The 23,283-nt window shown below is 42.6% G+C and overlaps 1 protein-coding gene across 5 annotated transcripts in view; it reads left to right on the forward strand.

Moving 5' to 3' along the window:
- KLF3 (KLF transcription factor 3) overlaps window positions 1-23,283 on the forward strand; it is a 140,668-nt gene that overhangs the window by 54,728 nt on the left and 62,657 nt on the right. For 2 of the 5 annotated variants that reach the window (XM_056556600.1, XM_056556609.1), the window contains exon 1: window positions 3,323-3,390. The exons of 1 other annotated variant lie outside the window; for it this stretch is intronic. In XM_056556600.1, coding sequence (XP_056412575.1) covers window positions 3,362-3,390 — 29 coding nt within the window. In that variant the 5' untranslated portion in view covers window positions 3,323-3,361. Of the gene's footprint in view, window positions 1-3,322; window positions 3,391-22,870; window positions 23,080-23,283 lie in introns of those variants that run through there. 2 more of the 5 variants (XM_056556617.1, XM_056556643.1) reach the window with 2 other exon arrangements.

Genomic DNA, 23,283 nt, shown 5'->3' on the forward strand with positions numbered 1-23,283 from the left:
ACGCAGCAGTAAATATGCAGGAAAACGACACGTGTGGGCCTACCCTAAGGCTGGATGTACACATCATGGCTACGGGTTATAGTGTTCTTCGTGACCAAGAACCACACAGCCAAACTGGTAAAGGTCTATCACAAATTGATATAAAATAGTTTTTATGAGCTTCATCTGTCCTAATTGTGAAACAATGACAGTTGGCTTGTGGTTTAGCTACACAGCATCCCCCAGCATGCACTACCATCAAGCAGCCGCAACGTGTGAACCCAGCCTAGAGCTGGTTTCAGATGAGCATCATAATGGTCTATTCACACGTACAGTATTCTGTGCAGATTTGATGTGCACGATTTTATACTGCAGATTTCAATGTCAACTAAATGACTGAACACAGCTTCAAATCCTGCGCATGAAATCTGTGCAGGATACTGTACGTGTGAATAGACCCTGCATTTTTTACTACATATTACGGCTGCAAGTCCCGGCCCACCTACAGGTCTAATGACCCTGTGTTTGCCCAGCACAGCTATACCAACTGCTATGCCAAACTTTACTCAGGTGGCTGTAGTTTATGCACAGTAAAATGTGTGTTGAAAGGTCTATATAACTGTGTTTTTAACACATATATATTTTCTTGTATTTCTATGAGAAAACATGCATATACTGAGTTTCTTGCGTACAGTGGGTAAGTACAATACAGAAATTTAGGTGCACTACTGTGGTAGATGTATACAATGACATTGGCTATCCCTTAACACTGATGTTAAAATTGAGACATTCGTCAGTGTATCCTTATATGAAGGACATACCAGAGCCCGCACACCAACGACAAGGTTTCTCAAGTGGCACGGGACCTAACGCTAACCTACCTGTGCGTGAAAAGCAAAAACCAGGGGCCAGTGGGCAATTACAGCAGCACTAGGCCGACATGCAGCCTGCTCCCAGTTCCCTCCAGCATGACTGAACACACATACAATGGGAGGAGGGAGAGAGGCTACAAGCCCCACCCAAGTTGGCTGATATAGGTGCATGGCCTCACAGGTGCAACCTTAATGCTGCCTGGAAAATGTTCAAGGCGCATTAACATATGGAGTTTACACACCTCCAAGTATACATTTTTAAACAACAACAAAAAACGTGGTCTCAAATGGCTGGAGGTGCTCAACCCCAATTGCAGTTGTGCATTTATACTGGGGGAGCAGATCCTGCCCTTGTAGTCCGTTGCTAGGGGCGATCCCCAGCATAAAAATGCATACAATGGAGGATGCCTGCAGCGGACTACAAGTGCCACAATAGAATCCTGCACCAGATAAACAGTGTGGATGTGTAACAATTAGAATACTACAGTACAGAAATTTAGGTGCACTACTGTGGTAGATGTGCACAACTGCATTTGAGGTTGAGCACCTCCAGCCATTTGAGACCACGTTTTTTGTTGTTGTTTGTAAATTTATACATGGAGGTGTGTAAACTCCATATGTTAATGCGCCTTGAACATTTTCCAGGCAGCATTAAGGTTGCACCTGTGAGGCCATGCACCTATATCAGTCAACTTGGGTGGGGCTTGTAGCCTGTCTCTCCCTCCTCCCATTGTATGTGTGCTCAGTCACGCTGGAGGTAACTGGGAGAAGACTGCATGTCGGCCTAGTGCTACTGTAATTGCCCACTGGCCCCTGGTTTTTGCTTTTCACGCACAGGTAGGTTAGCGTTAGGTCCCGTGCCACTTGAGAAACCTTGGCATTGGTGTGCGGGTTCTGGTATGTCCTTCATATAAGGATACACTGGCGAATGTCTCAATTTTAACATCAGTGTTGAGGGATAGCCAATGTCATTGTATACATCTACCACAGTAGTGCATCTAAATTTCTGTATTGTATTCTAATTGTTACACATCCACACCGTTTATCTGGTGTAGAATTCTATTGTGGCACTTGTAGTCCGCTGCAGGCATCCTCCATTGTATGCATTTTTATGCTGGGGATCGCCCCTAGCAACGGACTACAAGGGCAGGATCTGCTCCCCCAGTATAAATGCACAACTGCATTTGGGGTTGAGCACCTGCAGCCATTTGAGACCACATTTTTTGTTGTGGTACAGTGGGTAAGGGTTATCCAAAACTATGATGCATTGCCTTTACATAAAATGTGAAGGGAGCTCCTGTCCAATGGATGCAGGAGATTTACCACTCCACCCCCATAGCCCGGGATTAGAGGTGGATCCAATATGTCTTTCGGTAGTGAGTCTAGCCCTGATCTTTGGTCAAATAGGCCACAATTTCCTAGTCCTTTCTACAATCAGAATTCAAGACAATCTGCCTAAATAGTCCTGCTGCAAATATATACAGTAAAATCTCCCAATAGTGGACACTGTCTGCTATTGGGAAGAAAAAAAGGCTTAAAAATCTTTCTAAATAATCGAATACTATACTCACTCCACAGTGTTATTACCTATAAAACACAATAAAATGCAAAATTATAAAGAAATAATTTTGCACTGTAATAAGTATTTGAAAGGAAAACTCAACAACTTAAACAATTATTTTGGAAAAGTTATGATTTATTATTCTTTCGCCTTCACTTTCTCGAATAACATCTACCTTCTTCTTAAGCATTAATTGCGTTCATGGGGGGCCATGGTTGACCTTTGTTTTTCTTCCTCACCCGATTGTTGATGTCGTTACTGCTGAAAGTGAAGCACAGCATTTGCACACACACTGAGCTTTCAGCATCCTTTCCCTATGATCTACCCTCTTTCCTACTGTACCCTTCTTACTACATCCACTCCCCTCTGTCTAAAGCGGCGGCCAGCTGCCCAACACTCTTTTAGCAGGTTGGTCCATTTCCACATGTGGGCGAGTACATTTTAGTGTAGCAGGACACAAGGTAGGACTGGCAGATAAGCCCGGTTGTCAGCTATTGGGAAGCTCACACGTCCGCACAAGTGTGTCTGTGTCTGCTATTAGGAGTGCCTGCTATTCGGAGGGTATAAATTAAGGGGGAGATTTATCAAAACCTGTCCAAAGGAAAAGTTGTCCAGTTGCCCATAGCAACCAATCAGCTTGATTCTTTCATTTTTAACAAGGCCTCTGCAAAATGAAAGAAGGGGTCTGATTGGTTGCTATGGGCAACTGGGCAACTTTTTCTTTGCACAGGTTTTGATAAATCTCCCCCTAAGTCTTTTGGGACTATGCTATTGGGAGGTGTCCGATATTGGGAGGTGTCCACTAAGGGAGTTATAACTGTGTGTATATATACTCACAGCTGAAGAAGCTTAAGAAAGAAAGAAACAGCATTAGAGAGAGTCACTTGTTTCTGGTGCTGATCCGGTAACACATCATTAAGCTGCGGAGCTTCTTCTAGATGCACCTAGGATGAGGTGTCTTAGCATTGGGCATAAGAAGTAAGTGGTGGAAAGTTCTACACATTTACCAAGGTGAAGTTCTTTGTCAGTGATCACAGAGCTAGGGTAACAGAAAGTTAGTCAATATCTACAAATGTCTTATTCAAGTACAAGTAAAAGAAAGTACCAAAGTAAACATATACCAGTCCACCTGCAAAAGTACCAAAGAAAAAAATTAAGCTAACAAGCAAACGTCTGTGAATAACAGACCAACAAAATAGGGACAGTGACTACTGACCAAATTTTGATTATCTTGAAACAAAAGCTGTACCAGTTCTACCAACGTTCAAGGTACTTTCATTGTATTGATCTTCCTCAGGAGAAAGTAAAGTTACAGCTGCTGGACAATCATCTGAAAATAGTCTTAAAGGGAATGTGCCACCTAGATTATATTTTTTATTAGAGGCAGAAACATGTTTTTTTCTAATCTGTTTATGTTCTGTAATTTTTATTTGATATTTTGTACCTTATTATGTGGGCTGCCATCTTGATTGGCCTGTCTTATTATTTAGAGACATGCTTTATAGCAGGACAGGAGCCTGCATTTAGATGAATTAGAGATGCTTCTGGGCATTTTCTTTGACCTTTTCAAAGGTCATTCTACATCGGGGGTGCTGATTTCTGCTGTGAATGGTGGTGGATCCAGTGTTATCTCTCTACTGGTGTCCCCTTTCACTGCAATCCTGTCTGTGATGAGAAGAAAGGCATTCTTGGGAAGTGATCTGTGCAGAACAGGAGGTCTCAGCTTAGTTTTGTTTAACATAAAACTTGATTAAAACAATGTTATATTTTATGACACATTCCTTTTAAATTGTCACTGTCCTTTCAAACAACTCATTTGATAGCCTGTGTGATTCCTTAAATATTTTTTTTTATCAAAGATTACTTACCCCAGATAGGATCTGAAATTGTGGCTACTTGATGTCTCCCTTCTGTTCACTGACTGTTGTTAGGCTCAGTCAGTCTCAGGTAACAGAGGCAACAACACAGTAAGCGAGGCGAGCTTTCGCTTTTGAGAGTCTGAACTGTGTACCTGCAATCTGTGAGCCCTCCTGCCTCCTCTAGAGGGTCCATGGTGTAAATACAAGGTAAATTAATGCTTTCTCTAATCTCTGACTGCCAATAAAGTTCTGGAATGCTGTCCCTTGTGTAAATACCAGTGATAGTACTACTGTATGTACACAGTGTTGCCTACTGAATGCAACCTTCCCCTACCACCTACCTTGTGTCATCATCATTATTGTTATCATCAGCAGTAGCAACAGCAGTTCAGTCCTTAGTTTAACCCCTTCCTTGCTGTGGTGCAGCTGTTTCTTACTTTTCTGCTCATATAGCATCTTGAAAAAAACAGTGTATTTATCACCCTTATCCACCAATATGGCATCTAGACTGTTCAGTCCAGTGCACTGTTATTACCACTATGTCATCCTGTCATAGCATAGCAGAAAGGAATAAGTGCAGTACTGTGATTGGCCCAAAAAATAAAAAGGAGAGGGTGTGTGGGTACTGCTGGCATTCATGTTAATTTTCGCCGTGCTACCGATAAGTAGACTTGTTTGGTGTTTCTCATTATGTACCATAAATTTTGATGTATTAAATGTCTCATATAGGGTTATTGGATAAGAACTAATGGTGCATTCTGCCCTATTTCAAATACCATTGTCACTGTTACAGCCTAGTTAGCCTCCTGCCTCCAACATCCTTCTCATTACACAATCAGTGACTAGTCACATGACCACCAGGACCAATAGATATACACACGCAGTCCTCATTGAGTGATATGTATGTGAGCACAAGAAGACAGAAGCGGTGAAAGCAACTTCTGTATTCTCTCCATGCCATAAATACATTAGCATGGGCTCAACCCATATGCACTGTGCTGTAATGACCCCATGATGACTGCTATGGGTGTCAGCTGTATAACGAGGCACAGGAAGGATGAGGCAAAGACGTAGTCAGGACTCGCAGGAAGTCAGGGCAAGCAGCAATGAAACAAGGTTAGGTCACATAGCGGGAGGTCAGAATGCAGGTGGCACAGGAGCAAGGTCAGTAAACATAGCATGGAATCAGATACACGGCAAGGCAAGACACAATTTAAACGCTTTCTCTTGGCAATTAGGGCACAAAGATCCAGCAGGGAACAAGAGGAAGTGCCAGAACTAAATCGGGTAGGTTTGGGACATGCAACAATTATTGATGCACTGCCCCTTTAAATTCAGAAAAGTCGGAGCACACGCATCCTAGGAGGCAGAAACGCACGTGCCAGCAGAGACGGGCAGGAGAAAAGGAACAGAGCAGGGTTTGCAAGCGAGCGAGCCCCGCAACGTGAGAAGAAGGGCCAGCAGGACCGACAGAGGGGGGGCAGAGCCCTAACATTCCTTGATAAGAACCTTGATTTCACACAAGCATATTATTGCCTATTATGAGTGCTAATTTACTATATACAAGTTGATAAGTATTTACCAAGCCCAATTATCTGACATTTTTGAAGATAACATATATGAAATATCTAGTTGTGTAGGCCTGGCAGTTCTAGCACCAGCTAGGGTGATGGCAGAAATAACTGCTTCAGCTGCGGCACAGTGTAAAAAAAAAGACAGGAGAGGGAATCTGTAGATATGCAGGTCCAGTGGTAAAAGGCGGCAGCAGGAGTAGTGAACTGATGTGGACTTAACCCCTTAAGGACCAAGGGCGTACAGGTACGCCTTTGCACCCTGGTACTTAAGGACCAAGGGCGTACCTGTACGCCCGTGGGAATTTCGGTCTCTGCCACGCGCCGGGCCGGGACCAGATGGGGGTGACTGCTGATATCTATCAGCAGCCACCCCGCGCAAATCCCAGGGGGTCATCAGACACCCCCCCCCCCCCCCCCATGTCGGCAATCGCCGCAAATCGCAAGTGAATTCACACTTGCAATTTGCGGCTATTCCGAGTCATACAGGTCTATGGTGACCCAGTGACCCAGAGTATAACGGGGATCGTGGTTGTCCATGACACCCACGATCCCCCTGAAGGCATAGGAGTGAGGTGGTAGGGGTGCCACCCCTCCTATCCCTGCTATTGGTGGTCTAAACGCGACCACCAATAGCAGATCGGGGGGCGGGGGGCTTTACTTTCGGTTCCCCCGTTCTGCCCACCCACAATAGGAGGGGCAGAACGGGGAACCGACAGAGGACCGGCGCCAACGTCCACTTACCCCGCGGGCGAGGCTGCGGGCGACCATCGGTGGTGGAGATCGGAGTCCGGCGATGTCGTGCGGCTGGCTCCCTGGATCCGACGAAAGCAGGTAAGTTGCCTAGCAACATCTGGAGGGTACAGTTTGAGACCACTATACCAGACAGCTGTTAGGGAATGCAGGGATTTGTAGTTTCGCAACAGCTGGAGGGCCCCAGTTTGGAGATCACTGGCAGTGATCTCTAACTGTGGCCCTCCAGATGTTGCAAAACTGCAACTCCTAGCATGCCCAAACAGCAGTTTGCTGTCAGGGCATGCTGGGATTTGTAGCTGGAGGTCCACAGTTTGGAGATCTCTAAATTGTAGCCCTCCAGATGTTGCAAAACTGCAAATCCCTGCATGCCCTAACAGCAAACAGCTGTCTCGGCATGCTGGGAGTTGTAGTTGTGTACCTCCAGCTGTTGCATAACTACATCTCCCAGGATGCCCTTCGGCAAAAGTACAACTCCCAGCATGCACTGTCTGTCAGTGCATGCTGGGAGTTGTAGTTTTGAAACAGCTGGAGGTTTGCACCCCCCCCCCCCCCCGTGTGAATGTACAGGGTACATTCACACAGGCAGGTTTACAGTAAGTTTCCTGCTTCAAGTATGAGCTGCGGCAAATTTTTCGCTGCAGCGCATACTCCTAGCGGTAAGCTCACTGTAAACCGCCGCCAGTGTGAATGTACCCTAAAAACACTACACTAACACATAATAAAGGGTAAAACACAACATATACACCCCCTTACACTGTCCCCCCCCCCCCCCCAATAAAAATGAAAAACTTATTGTACGGCAGTGTTTCCAAAACGGAGCCTCCAGCTGTTGCAACAGCTTCCAGCATTTCCGGACAGCCACTGACTGGCCAGGCATGCTGGGAGTTTAGCAACAACTGAAGGTACCCTGTTTGGGAATCACTGGCGTAGAATACCCCTATGTCCACCCCTATGCAATCCCTAATATAGTCCTCAAATGCGCATGGCACTCTCTCACTTCAGAGCCCTGTCATATTTCAAGGAAACAGTTTAGGGCCACATAAGGGGTATTGCACTACAAATTTTGGGGGCTTTTTCTCCTTTTACCCCTTATGAAAAAGAAAAGTTGGGGTCTACACCAGCCTGTTAGTGTAAAAAAAAAAAAATGTTTACACTAACATGCTGGTGTTGTCCTTTACTTTTTATTTTCACAAGAGGTAAAAGGAAAAAAAATAAATAAATTGTAACGCAATTTCTCCTGAGTACGGATATACCACATATGTGTGCGTAAAATGCTCTGCAAGCGCACAACAATGCTCAGGAGTGAGAGCGCACTATGTACATTTGAGGCCTAAATTGGTGATTTGCACAGGGGTGGCTGATTTTACAGAGGTTCTGACATAAATGCAAAAAAATAAATACCCACATGTGACCCCATTTTGGAAACTACACCCCTCATGTAATGTAATAAGGGGTACAGTGAGCATTTACGCCCCACAGGGGTCTGACAGATTTTTGGAACAGTGATCCGTGAAAATGAAAATTGTAATTTTTCATTTGCACAGCCCACTGTTCCAAAAATCTGACAAATGCCAGTGGGGTGTAAATACTCACTGCACCCCTTACTAAATTCTGTGAGGGGTGTAGTTTCCAAAATGGTGTCACATGTGGGGGGGGGGTCCACTGTTCTGGCACCACAGGGGGCTTTGTAAATGCACATGGCACCTGACTTCCATTCCAAACAAATTCCCTTTTCAAAAGCTTAATGGCGCTCCTTCACTTCTAAGCATTGTAGTGCGCCAACAGAGCACTTGACGTCCGCACATGGGGTATTTCCATACTCAGAAGAAATGGGGTTATGAATTTTGGGGGTAATTTTCTCCTATTACCCCTTGTAAAAATGTAACATTTGGGGAAAAACCAGCATTTTAGTGAAAAAAATATTTTTTTTTCATTTTTTATTTACACAACAGACTATAACAAAAAGTCGTGAAATACCTGTGAGGTGTTAAGGCTCCCTGTACCCCTCGTTACATTCCTTGAGAGGTGTAGTTTCCAAAATAGTATGCCATGTGTTTGTTTGTTTGTTTTTTTTTGCTGTTCTGGCACCATAGGGGCTTCCTAAATGTGACATACCCCCCAAAAACAATTTCAGAAAAACTCACTCTCCAAAATTGTCGCTCCCTCCCTTCTGAGCCCTCTACAGCACCCGCCGAACACTTGATATACACATATGAGGTATTTTCTTACTCGAGAGAAATTGGGTTACACATTTTGAGAGGATTTTTTTTCCTTTTACCTCTTGTAAAAATTCAAAAGCTGGGTCTACAAGAACATTAAGATTTAGAATTTTCACTTTGCTGCTATTCCTGTGAAACACCTAAAGGGTTAACACACCTACTGAATGTCATTTTGAATACTTTGAGGGGTGCCGTTTTTATAATGGGGTCATTTGTGGGGTATTTCTAATATGAAGGCCCTTCAAATCAACTTCAAACCTGAACTGGTCCATGAAAAATTCCGATTTTGAAAATTTGGTGAAAAATTGGAAAATTGCTGCTGAACTTTGAAGCCTTCTGATGTCTTCCAAAAGTAAAAACATGTCAGCTTTATGATGCAAACATAAAGTAGACAAATTGTATATGTGAATCAAAATATAATTTATTTAGAATGTTTATTTTCCTTACATGCAGAGAGCTTCAAGGTTCGAAAAATGCAATATTTTCAATTTTTTCATAAAATTTTTGAATTTTTCACTAAGAAATGGTGCAAGTATCGACAAAATTTGACCAAAACCATAAAGTAGAATATTTCATGAAAAAACAATCTCGGAATCAGAATGATAGCTAAAAGCATCCCAGAGTTATTAATGCATAGAGTGAAAGTGGTCAGATGTGCAAAAAACGCTCTGGTCCTACAGTGAAAATTGGCCTGGTCCTTAAGGGGTTAATAACCAGTAGACAACAGGGGTTTTGGTAGTAGAACTGCAGCAATGGCATATCTAGTTAGTGGCATCAGGCACAGGAGTTTTAATATCCTCACTGGTCTAAGACTAATTTTTTTGAACAAATGTGCTAAATACTCTCTCTGATACTACAGTGGAGGGTGAACAAGACAGAACTCCCAATCTGGTGACCCAAAAGTCCATGAGGTCTGGGTTAATGGTATTTGCCAGAGAAAGGACACAGTGGTTCGGCAAGTGTTTGCTGTTGGAAAGCCATGGCCTCCTTCTCAGAAGGTGGGGGGAAAAAAAACTCATTTTGGTTTAATACCGTGTTCATACTATTACAAATAAAATGTTAATGGTCCCATATGAGGAACAACATAAAGGTAAAAAAAATGTAAATCAAAATTGCTCCTTTTAGTCACATCAAATCCCCCCAAAAAATAAAAAGTGATCACAAAGTCACATACATGCATTTAATACACATAAAGGTGTTACCAATAAAGCCTATGGAACACGGTGCAAAAAATGAGCCCTCATACAGCCCTGCATATGAAAAAATGAGAACGTTAAAATGAGAACGGTCTGAATAGGACAATCTTAAACATACAAATTTTGTTTAAAAAGTTTGAGTTTTGTCTAAAAGCAGTACAATAATAGAGTATAGCATATCACATGGGTATAGTTTTAATCATATTGACCCACAGAAGAAAGAAAACAGTTTTATTGTAAAGTATACAAAGTAAAAACGAAACACTCCCAAGTTGCAAAATTGTTGTTTTCTTATCAATTTCCTCACACAAATAAAAAAAAAAATTGCCGCGCCGTACATTTTTTGGTAAATTGAAATGTGTCATTATGAAGTACAATTGGTCGTGCAAAAAACAAGCACTCATATGGGTCTAAAGATTAAAAAATTGAAAAGTGAAGATGAAGAGGAAATAACAAAAATGCATAAATGAAATTGTGACTTTAAAGGGGTACTCCGACCCTAGACATCTTATGCCCTATCCAAAGGATAGGGAATAAGATGTCTGATCGCGGGGATCCCGCCGCTGGGAACTTCCGCGATCTCTCCTGCAGAGCCCCCTGTCATCTGCTGTACGGAGCAAACTTCGTGCCTGATGACAAGCGATACAGGGGCCGGAGAATCGTGACATCACGGCCCCTCCCCTCATGACATCACACGCTGCCCCCTCAATACAAGACCATGGGAGTGGGCGTGACAGCCATCACACCACCTCCATTCATGTCTATGACCTCACGAGAGGGCATGCCATGACGTCACATCTCCAGTCTTGGACAGAGGTTTCCAAAAGATTTCCGAGACTGGAGAAGCAGCCCAGCATAGAATGCTGCTGCGGCATGGAGATCAAGGGAGATCCCAGCGGTGGACCCAAAGAGTGAGATTGACATATAAATTAACTGCTCACCCTGGGTGGTTGTGTAGTCACATACACAACAATGGAAAAGGTGTCTAAGCTAGGTCGTCTGCTGCCCTCCGGGATATATACGACAATGGATATTTGGCTTCAGAAAAATCCGGCACACAGCGCTGATCGACCAAACAGGTAGATTGACTAAAAGAGGATTTATTGACCAGAATGCAATGTGTTTTGCTGCGCATGCGCAGCAAAGCGCATTGCATTCTGGTCAATAAATCCTCTTTTAGTCAATCTACCTGATTGGTCGATCAGCGCCGTGAGCCGGATTTTTCTGAAGCCAAATATCCATTGCCATTTTAGGAACTGTTCAGAATAAGAGAAAATCCCATAGCAAACATATCCTGCTCCGGACACTTCCTAAAATGGACAGAGGTGTCAGCAGAGAGCACTGTGGTCAGACAGAAAGGATATTCAAAAAGAAAATAACTTCCTGTGGAGCATACAGCAGCTAATAAGTCCCGGAAGGATTTCGATTTTTTAATAGACGTAATTTACAAATTTGTTTAACTTTCTGGCATCAGTTGATTTAAAAAAAAATGTTTTCCAGTGGAGTACCCCTTTAATTCTCACCTGAGCAAGCGTCAAACAGAGAAAGAAAGACAGCAGAGTGTAAAAACACCTAGCAGTTCAGCCAAACCTTGACAGCAATTACGGATCGATTCACACTACGTTTGTGCACCTGCTAGTCATGTATACCAGGGTCATATCACAGGCTGAAGTGCTGCTCCTCCCTGTTGGCGCTACTTAGTGTGCCCTCTGGTGGCCGATCGGGGCACAGCTAGAGCAAGCCCGGCCCCAGTAACTGATTAAAATAAAATAAAATGGTGACGGCAGCGGACAAGTCAGGAGGCGGCCGGCCTGTCCTACTCTCCGCATTGGGCAGCCAAGCACGGGCCAGCTGCTGCCGGCCCACAGAGCGGGCAGCCTACCGGGAATTGCCCCGGTATCCCGGTAGGCCCTTCCGGCCCTGTACTAACTTTATTGCTAACTGTATTGCTTTCTATGCACTAGCATAGTGAGAACCTACCCTAAGCAATGTGTTAGCAAAATCTGTTCTTTCGACAATTGTCTACACCTATGTGTGTTAACCCCTTAAGGATACAGGGTTTTTCAGTTTTTGCACTTTCGTTTTTTTCCTCCTTACTTTTAAAAATCATAACCCTTTCAATTTTGCACCTAAAAATCCATTTGATGGCTTATTTTTTGCGCCACCAATTCTACTTTGTAATGACATAATTCAAGCAGAAGTTGGCTGGCACTGGTTCTGTGTAAATACACTCGGAGGATCACAACATGCAGCCGCAGCCGCGTTGTAGCATGAGTCTTTAACACTGTCCCACCTAGGTGCTCTACCCGTATGAAAGACAGCAATGTCCACAATGCATCCAAATAGAAAGAAACACGGGGGCACTCCCGTTTTAGGTGAACAGGTATAAGCTTCTTTATTTCTTTATACGAGGTGCATTTTCAAGCATAGCACAGCGGGGCGTTCAGGAGACACATCCGTATGCAATGATAGCTATTTCGTGCCGCTCCCGACACTTCTTCAGTTCACCTTTGTAATGACATCAGTCATTTTACCCAAAAATATATACGGCAAAACCAGAAAAAAATCATTGTGCGACAAAATTGAAGAAAAAACACCATTTTGTAAGTTTGGGGGCTTCTGTTTCTACACAGTACATTTGGTAAAAATGACACTTTCTCTTTATTCTGTAGGTCCATACTATTAAAATGATCCCCTACTTAAATAGGTTTGATTTTGTCGTACTTCTGGAAAAAATCATAACTACATACACAAAAATTAATATGCTTAAAATTGTCATCTTCTGACCCCTATAACTTTTTTTTTATGTGTACAAGGCGGTATGAGGGCTCATTGCGCCATGATCTGAAGTTTTTAGCAGTACTATTTTTGTATTGATCAGACTTTATGATCGCTTTTTATAAATTTTTTCATGATCTAAAAAGGGACCAAAAATACGCTAGTTTGGACTTTGGAATTTTTTTTGCGCATACGCCATTGACCATGCAGTTTAATTAACAAAATATATTTACGCACGCGGCGATACCACATATGTTTATTTTTTATTATGGTTACATATTTTTTATATGGAATTTGGGAAAAGGGGGTGATTTAAACTTTTAATAAGGAAGAGGTTAATGTGTGTGTTTTTAAACTTTTTTTTTTTTTACACTTTTAGTCCCCTTAGGGGACTTTTAGGAGGAATGACTAGATTCCTCATACAGTTCAATGTTGTTTCATACAACCAAATTGATCTGTGTGCTCTGCTCTCGACTGATAAAGCCTGGTCCTGCCAGGCTTTATCATTCAGAGGGCAGGAGCCGCCGCAGCAGGAGAGGTAAGCCCTCCAGCTACCTCAGAAGTGGATTGCTCCCCCGCGATCGTGCTGCGGGGGGTGATCCACCCCACTGGACCACCAGGGAGCGTTTAAATGTCCCTTTGACAGCGGCGATCTAAAGGGCAACTTTGACAGCGGCGATCTAAAGGGTTAATAGCCGCCCGTGGCAATCGTCACATGTCGGCTATTAACGCCGGCCCCCAGCTAAGTTACGCTAAACCAGTTTTTTTTTACATTTTTTCCAACTATTTGTGTGCCACTACCAAAAACTGGCAAACTTAAAGGGGTATTTCAGGATTTTTTTAAATTTTTTTAGACTATGCTACAGGGGCTGTACAGTTAGTGTAGTTTATAATATAGTGTCTGTACCTGTGTGTGACGGTGGTCTCCCAATTCTGTAATTTTCACCCCAATAATTTTTAACAGCATATAAAATTACTTAGGTCTCAAGTTTTCCCAGGTTGCAGTGCGGCCGAGAAATGACATCTCTAGTCCTGTGATGAAAGGGAGCCTGTCCGGCTTCAGTGGCTGGGTGGAAGAGAGCATTCTGCAACTAATTGTATTTTTGCAACAGCTGTAGGCATCCTGGTTAGAAAACACTGGTCTTTTGAATGGAATGCAGCTCATTTGTGTTTCAATGGGTGGGGTGGCTGATGTGTGGGAGGGAGGAATGTGACCTCACACTTACAAACAAAGAACTATGGGATTTGTAGTTTGAGGGAACAAACTCCAACAGGAAATACCCAGTTCACAAAAAGATAGCCACATCGTTATGGTAATCTCACAACATACCCATTTAGCGCCAAGACAAGTGCAGATCCTTCCTAAGCATGTCCATTAATGTCTGGCAGGTACTTATTAAAATCACCTTATGGTGAATACCCCCTTGAACCCCTTAAGGACGCAAGACGTAAATGTACGTCATGGTGCGGTGGTACTTAACGCATCAGGACGTACATTTACGTCCTGTGCATAACCGCGGGCATCGGAGCGATGCCGTGTCATGCGCGGCTGATCCCGGCTGCTGATCGCAGCCAGGGACCCGCCGGCAATGGCCGACGCCCGCGATCTCGCGGGCGTCCGCCATTAACCCCTCAGGTGCCGGGATCAATACAGATCCCGGCATCTGCGGCAGTGCGCGATTTGAATGAATGATCGGATCGCCCGCAGCGCTGCTGCGGGGATCCGATCATTCAGAACGCCGCACGGAGGTCCCCTCTCCTTCCTCCGTGCGGCTCCCGGCGTCTCCTGCTCTGGTCTGTGATCGAGCAGACCAGAACAGAAGATGACCGATAACACTGATCTGTTCTATGTCCTATACATAGAACAGATCAGTATTAGCAATCATGGTATTGCTATGAATAGTCCTCTATGGGGACTATTCAAGTGTAAAAAAAAATGCAAAAAAAATGTAAAAGTAAAAAAAAGTGAAAAATCCCCTCCCCCAATAAAAAAGTAAAACGTCCGTTTATTCCTATTTTACCCTCAAAAAGCGTAAAAAAAAATTTTATAGACATATTTGGTATCGCCGCGTGCGTAAATGTCCGAACTATTAAAATAAAATGTTAATGATCCCCTACGGTGAATGGCGTGAACGAAAAAAAAAAAGTCCAAAATTCCTACTTTTTTAATACATTTTGTTAAAAAAAATTATAAAAAATTTATTAAAAGTTTTTTATACGCAAATGTGGTATCAAAAAAAAGTACAGATCATGGCGCAAAAAATGAGCCCCCATACCGCCGCTTATACGGAAAATTAAAAAAGTTAGAGGTCATCAAAATAAAGGGATTATAAACGTACTAATTTGGTTAAAAAGTTAGTGATTTTTTTTAAGCGCAACAATAATAGAAAAGTATGTAATAATGGGTATCATTTTAATCGTATTGACCCTCAGAATAAAGAACACATGTCATTTTTACCATAAATTGTACGGCGTGAAAACGAAACCTTCCAAAATTAGCAAAATTGTGTTTTTCGTTTTAATTTTCCCACAAAAATAGTGTTTTTTGGTTGCGCCATACATTTTATGATATAATGAGTTATGTCATTACAAAGGAAAACTGGTCGCGCAAAAAACAAGCCCTCATACTAGTCTGTGGATGAAAATATTAAAGAGTTATGATTTTTAGAAGGCGAGGAGGAAAAAATGAAAACGTAAAAATTTTATTGTCTGAGTCCTTAAGGCCAAAATGGGCTGAGTCCTTAAGGGGTTAAGTATGTGAATACACAATGGCACTCATTTACTATTGCAAACCAGACATGTTTTGTCGGGTTGTGCGCCAGATTCTGTCGCACTGCGCCAAAAATTCTGTCTGCACCAGATTTTGCGCCAGAATTTGCGCCAGAATTTAAAAAACTTGACTAACTCTCCATTTTGATAAGAAAACCTGAAAAAGGGGCATGGCCGCCACAAAAAGGGGGCATGGTCTCAGAAAAGGGGCATGTTCCCAACATTTTCACAAAAAAACAACATATTTATTAAGGTTTCCACATAAAATGTGGTGGATTTGAGCTGAGGAAAACCAGACAGATCTGAGCATGTGTAAAAAAAAAAAAGGAAAATGTAGGGAAAGTGGAAAATGTAGGGAAACCTTAGTAAATACCGTGGGAAATAAATTCTAGGGAATTAAAACCCACAAAGAAACCTACACAACACTCTTAGTAAATGAGGTCCAATATGTTAGCAAAAATACACTCAAAAGTTGCCCTAAAATATGTTTACCAAAAAAATTTGCATAAATTTGCACACAAAATCCTTTTTTTCTGTCTTTTTCATCTGAGTCTGCCATAAAAACAAAAAAAAACTATCACTTGACAATGACACAGATTTTGCTTTGACAGAATAAGTGCAGTACACTGTCTGCAGTGGCTGCTTTCTCTGCGCATTTCTTTAGAATATAGTAGCGGAGTGTTCCTACTCCTATCTGGGCTGTTGGAGGGGTATCCCAGGATTTGTTTCTATTTATTTATTTATTTTTCTTCAGCCTTCAAGCCCATGATTCCATGTTATAATAATGTGTAATATGCTTCTATTACCTGTGTGAACCTTTTTGTCCCGTTTTCATGCCCAGGACCCATACCGGGAAGTGTATTGTCTCTGACCTTTCCCTGAATTTCATGCGGCCAGAGGCAATATGTCGTAAGTCACATGGTATCCAGAGGGTCTGCTGCAGTGGATAACAGAGTGGAAGAGATTTACTGAAGCAATGCTATCCACCCATTCACTGCAATATAGCTACACCACCTGGAGATCATGTGACTTATGAGATATTGTCACTGGCCATAAGAAATGCTAGTTAAGGTCATAGAAAACAATTAAAGAAGAAGACTTGCATTACAGCACTTCCAGTGAGTCCTGGGCATTAAACAGGTAAAATGTGTCTCACGGAGGTAATAGAAGAGTATTACACAGTATTATAGCTCCTAAAAGTACACACTTCACCCACTGTCCCTCACACAGAGTTGCTCCTTTCAGCTTCTATTCTTAAAATAGGTGCTGCATCTACATACATGGGCATTTCTGGTGCCTCTTACCCACCGCTATACTACCTCCTGATTGACTGATTACTTGCCTCCGTGAAGTCATGTGATTCTTCCTTTAGAATGTATTCTGGGCTACTCTGGGGTCATGTGACCCCTCTTTCTTCTCCTATTCTGATATGGTGCCAATACCATTTTACCAGGTTAAGCTGAAACGAACCAACCAAAGTTTGCCTTTGTGTTCAACCAAACGCTTTGCTCAGTGAGACATTACAAAAGTTGGGGATTTGCAAAGAAGGCAGACAAAGGTTAAAGTATACTGGATTGATTTGCTTGAATACCTCATACAGACCAAAAAAATGAGAAGCAAATTTATAAGACAGAATCTTCATGCAAATGTTTTTGGAGGAAATCTAGACTTTAACTCCAGCAGAGGAGGAGCTTTGCACTTGTCAGCATTCCTTTTCACACTGGATACAACTTGACAAATGGTGGACTTGGTTTGCTGCCAAATCTGTAGAAAGTTTCTGTTAAAGTAGTTGGACGATGGCGCTTCAGAAGATGCTGGAAAAGCATAAGGAACATGAGGATGCTGCCTAAAGAATAGAAAAAAAAACTAGGAGCTTATCCAGAAGAAGGTAGATCCAATTATCATATTGGGAAGAAATCAAATAGAAAATATAATACTGCCAGGTCTGACTGACCAGCTACACTTGACCATTGGACTTAGGATGATACCCAGAAGAGAGGTCCAACTTCAACTCTAGTAAACCACTTCATATTCCACAAAGACTGGAGTGTAGACCAGGCAAAGGGATGAAGAGAGCTACCTTGGAAAAATGATCCACCACCACCCAGATAGTGGTACAGACAGCCGAATTAGGTAGATCGGTAATAAAGTCCACTACTTTATGCTGGTCTTAGGGGAAGACCAGCAGACTTAAATCTGGAGGCTTTATTTTGGGCACATGTAGTACAAAAGAACATCTCTGGAGAGAAGAAGATCAAGAGTTTTACATGCCTAGGATAACCTGCATGTTAGGAGTTATGAACCCAGGCATCTTCTTTTGGCAAAAGAAACAAAGGTCGTCCCAAGAGGGATATGCTTTAGCTGGACAAAAGCCATGAGACAGATCACTGATGATGTCAATTTGATCAGCAAAGTCAAAGTAACAGGAAAGGGCTCTGTTTCATTTTTTATGTGCAGGACAGAAGTGTAGATATTTGTAGATATTTGTAGAAAAAACACCCATGTCCATCACATTCTATCACAGTTTTTAAGCGTAGAACATTATCATGCAAAGAAATGTGCCCAACTGGCATGGAGTGGATTCATAGTCTTTGAATACATTGGGTCCGTATACAGCATGAGGTTTTTATGATCAGCAGATGATCAGTATGATCAGGAACCTTCAAGTAGATATTTCTAATCTTTGTAAGTTTGACCACAAGTACTGTAACTATCTTTCTTTTATGGTGTAATTCTATTCTTCAGGATAAAAGAGTTTGAAAAAGTAGCCATAGGTTACATAATCCCCTTTAGTGCAGAATGGGTGGAAAAGCAAATGAGTTTTTAATTAGGAGGAAGGTGGTTTCTGGGGAGGTCACTTAGCATTAACCTCCTTTTTATCAAGGCAGATATCAGAGGAGTAAAAGAAGACAAGTTGGGAATGAATTGTCTGTAGAAAACCAATAACCAATAACCTTTGGACAGAATAAAGGCCTTGTGGACTTGTCCAGATTAAGACAGCAGAGAGATTTTCAGGGTCCATTTTAATTCCCAGATCTGAGGAATTGGCAAGGAGGATCTTTCAAAGTCACATTTCTCAGTTCAAAGGAGTAGATCAAGATATCATCCATATAATCTACCACACAGAAGGAGAGCAAACCACATAAATGTTTTTGACAAACTCCTAAAATCCTGCAGAAGAATTACAGAGGATAAATGGCCTTACAAGGTACTTATATTGGCTGTCTAGAGTGTTAAAGGTCTTCTTCTTGTCACCTTGTCAAAAAGCATTCCCTTCCCAAAACATGGCAACCTGGACTTTGTATTTTCAAGTTAACTTAAAGGTATGGAGCTGGACAGCACATTGTCCAACTGGTTGGCTGGGTGCCATTTGCAAAGCATTATTTGCTTCCTTGAGGTCATGTGATTCTACCTTTTACTTGGAATGTATTCTGGGCTACCCTGAGGTCATGTGATCCTTCTTCCTTCTCCCATTCTAATATGGTGCCACAACCATTTTACCTGGTTAAGCCGTGAGAACCTTGGCGATGGCTGATTAAAGCAGATGTTGCAGAAGAAGTTTCACCTGGCCTTTCAAAAACTGTGTGGAAGGAAACCATCAGGATGACCTCGTTTCCATAGGGGGTTGGACCAAGACAGAACTTTGTTCAGCATCAAGAAGATTAAGGAATCCACCTTCTTACATTCAGTGGGAAACTGGAAGACATGCAAATTAAAATGGATGTTACATTGATTCAGGAAGCCCTGGCACATCTTAGGATTTACATCACAATAACAAAGGCAGATGCACTCTGGGACTGCTGCTGTATAAACACTGTGCAAGCTGAGATGCTGGGTAGGGTGCAAGTTGAGCAGAAGGTGATGTGACTTGTGATACAACAATATACATGACATTTGGATAAACATAGATGGAATGTATAAACTATAGCAGCTAGTCGTGGTGGTTATTAACCCCTCCCCCCCTTCTGTCATCTACTTTGACGGTGTTGTCTAAGTGGTCTCTTGATTTTCACCTTTTAACCTCTATACAGGGGTCTGGACTTCACTGCAGGAGACCACCAGGTTGCTACCTTTAGGTGTGGTCCCAGTGTCGGTGGGAAGCACAAATACAGTGGTGAGAAACAAGCTGAGGTCAGACATGGATATAAAACAGTAATAGGCAACAGGCAGAGACAAGGTCGGGTGACAAGCTGGGGTCAAACACAGCAATGAGAACAGCATACAAAGAACACTTTAGCAGGATATTAGAAAGCTAGGACCCTTTTTCCCTGCCAGGGTGTGGCTGGCGAAGTAGATTATTATAGCAGGCTATTGCCATGGACTGACTGAGGAAATATTTTGGTACATATCTTGGGCCTTTAAGAAAACCTTACGGGCTAAGTTACCAACAGCAGCAAATGCACGGGTATGACCTCGAGGAAAAGCATGGACCACAGTAATGCAAGCAAAGGTAACTCCAAAGGTATTGGAGGGGGCATGGGGAGATGATGGTGCAGATAGCATGGTTGCAGAGGATGCTATTTTGGGACAGTGGAGATGCAATGGCAGAAGTGTTCCAGCTGAGTATGGAATCTGGTTTTGAAGAGGGTTGGTACACTGGTGCTTGAGAAGGCATCCAAAATTATTGTAAGCATATAAGAGTTTATGATGAGTCAGTGCTGCAGCCCCTTCATTCTCAGGATCAGTGGGGAGTCCAAGAAGTTAAACTCACACCACTAATAAACACTAAGAAAGCTATGGCACAGCTTTGCAACATGGCAATAATAAAAATAATCAATAACACATGGGGGGATTTTTTAGGCTGTACGCTAATTTTCTGGCACACAAAAGTGGCAAATTTTTTGCGTAATCTGTGTTTAACATTCATTTTCATGTCCCTTCCGCAAACAGTGAGCAGAGTCTATCAGGTTGGGGTCATGGCTTTCTCTGGCCCAGTGGAATTCGTTGTAATTTATTACATAAACCTACTAGGTATAGCGCAGGAATAGCGAGAGAGATGTGCCAAATTTATTAAGAGGCGTGTGCTTCTTAATATATCTGGTGCCTCTTATGCCAAAATATTTTTAATTAAAGGGGTGCTCTGGTGGGAAAAATATGTTTTCAAGTCAGCTGGTGCCAGAAAGTTAAACAGATTTGTTTATTACTTCTATATAAAAATTTTTATCCTTCCAGTACTTATCAGCTGCTGTATGCTCAGGAAGTTGTGTGGTTCTTTCCAGTCTGAAACAGTGCTCTCTGCTGACACCTCTGTCTGTGTCAGGAACTGTCCAGAGTAGGAGCAAATGCCCATAGCAAACCTCTCCTGTTCCGGACAGTTCCTGACATGGACAGAGCAGTCAGACCGTGATGAAATACATAACTTTCTGTAGTATACAGCTACTGATAAGTACTGGAAGGATTAAAGAGTACCTGTCATCAAACCATATCTTCTAAACTTTCTCAGATCATATTTCCTATCTACTCCTCACACCTCACCTGCCCTTAAATGTTTTCTGAGCTTTATAAAGCTCTGTATCATACCTTATCCCTTAAGGTGGGCATTTCCCAGCAGGCATGACGTCACTGGAGACTGCGACAGCTATGCCTTACCATGTCCCACGCGCACTTCCTGAGTTTGGTCTCCTGCCAGGTCAGGAGGAGACCAAACAAACTGTTTGGCTTGCGCAGGTAACAGAACAGAGCCACCTAGTGGCCGTTTTTTCAATCACATTAAAAACATATAAAGGTTGAAAATTTTAGCAGAAAGTAAATAGCAAAGTGTCTTATAATTACATAAGGAACAATATATTAAAAGTTTAGTTTGGTGACAAGCACTCTTTAAGATTTTTTTATATTATTTACATAATCAGTTAAACTTTTTGGCACCAGTTGATTTGAAAACTTTAAGAGTACCCCTTTAAGACTGGTGTGTGAGACGACGGTCTTAATAAACGCCCCCCCCCCCCCCATTCCCAAAGTTCCTGTCCGAGAACTGTGACCAGTGTATACATTGAGCTTATCGCGTGCTGCTCGTATTTAGCAATTGTGTGGTGTGTACTGAGTTATGAAATATTTGAGAACGGAGACAGCACTTCAGAAAGGACTGGGAACTGAGTGTGCAATGTTTTTTGTTTAGTCGGAAGATGGGTCCAATGTGCCCCAGTGCTTTGTTGTATATATTGTACAATACATGGCTACACTTTATGTCGGGGGAAAGAAGATTTGGCAGTCGGGCATGATGTATTTAAGCCTCCCGATCCTGTTGTTCTCAGGGACATAAGCCACTGACAGAGGGGTCACTGCCATAGAGGTGTGACAAAAATAGGGTCTGGGTGCAGAGACTCCTATCAATTGCTAGAATGAGTGGGGAGGAACACTGGCCTGAGGACTTCCATAGAATTCTGTAGAAAGTCTATATCAATGTTTCCCAACCAGGATGCCTCCAGCTGTGGCAAAACGACAACTCCCAGCATGCTCGGACAGCCGAAGGCTGTCCGGGCATGCTGGGAGTTGTCGTTTTGCAACAGCTGGAGGTACCCTGGTTGGGAAACACTGATCTATGAAGTCTGTCTCCTGGTACTAAAAACACTGAATTTTGGGTTACAGTAAATAAAACAATCTGCACATCTAATGGTTTATTCAAAAATCCCCACCTTATGAGTGCCATATCATTTCCATACAAAGTGGTGTTGTATTTGCCTTTTTATTGTTTAGTTGTTTTTTTTTTTTTTGTTTGTTTTTTTTAACTCGCCACAATAAAGCTCAACATTTACCAACAATTCTACAAAAAAAAACACAGCTCACACATCACGGTATCACGACCAAATGACGGACTTTAAACTCTGCAGCAATGTTGTATTTACTTAACAAAAAAAAGAAAAGAAAACCCTCAGATCAAAGACTTGACGCTCGTCATTACGAGGGATCATTGGCGATGATATAGAACAAAAAAAAAAAAACAGGCAGTGTTTCTCCCTCTCGGACCCACGCACGGATTGTACGGTAGTGCGACAAATGACGTGCGTGCTATGATGGGACTTTTAGTTCTGCCACAGTTTCCTAAGTTCACTGTAAAGAGATCCCGTTCCTGGTGTCGTGTAGGCTAGCAGGGCTGATATGCATTAGAAGGAGTGTGTGGGGTCACAATGTGATCAGGTCCTGTGTGAGGGGGGGAGGGAGGAGGAGGAGGAGGAGGCAGCAGCAGGGGAGAGGCTGAGTGCTCTGTAAATATATATTTATGAAAGTGTCAATGTTGACTGGTCCAAGCCTCCACCCAAATCCACCCTCCACCCTATGGGCAGGAGCTGCCCTGCCCCACCCTGCCTGGTGTGTAGAGTGCTGCTGATCAGTCCTCCTCCCTCCCTGAATTCCCATCCCTTAGAGGCTTGTCCCTAACCTTGAGGCTGCAGCAACCATACACTCATGTGAGACACAGCTGAGAGAACACTGTACACACTGCTCATTACTGGAGTAACAAGGACTACCACCCCAACCGTGTCTTTTAAGAGATCCCCTGTGCCCCCTCAAGCCTTGGATCACAGTAAGTTTCCAATTCTTTATGCTCCACTAGCTTGGTCTTGATAGCCAGACTGTATGCTACAGGTGCCCCCGTTGAATCTTTTGGGGTGACTTGTACTTGTTCTTGGTTTTGGGGAATAGGTTTTATTTTTATTTTATTTTTTTTGTTATTTTGCGCTATGGATCTTGGGGACTTGTGTTTTTCTTGCTTCTGGATGAAGACGAC

The sequence above is a fragment of the Hyla sarda genome, chromosome 1, assembly GCF_029499605.1.
Source record: "Hyla sarda isolate aHylSar1 chromosome 1, aHylSar1.hap1, whole genome shotgun sequence".
In the NCBI taxonomy this organism is placed as follows: Eukaryota; Metazoa; Chordata; class Amphibia; order Anura; family Hylidae; genus Hyla; species Hyla sarda.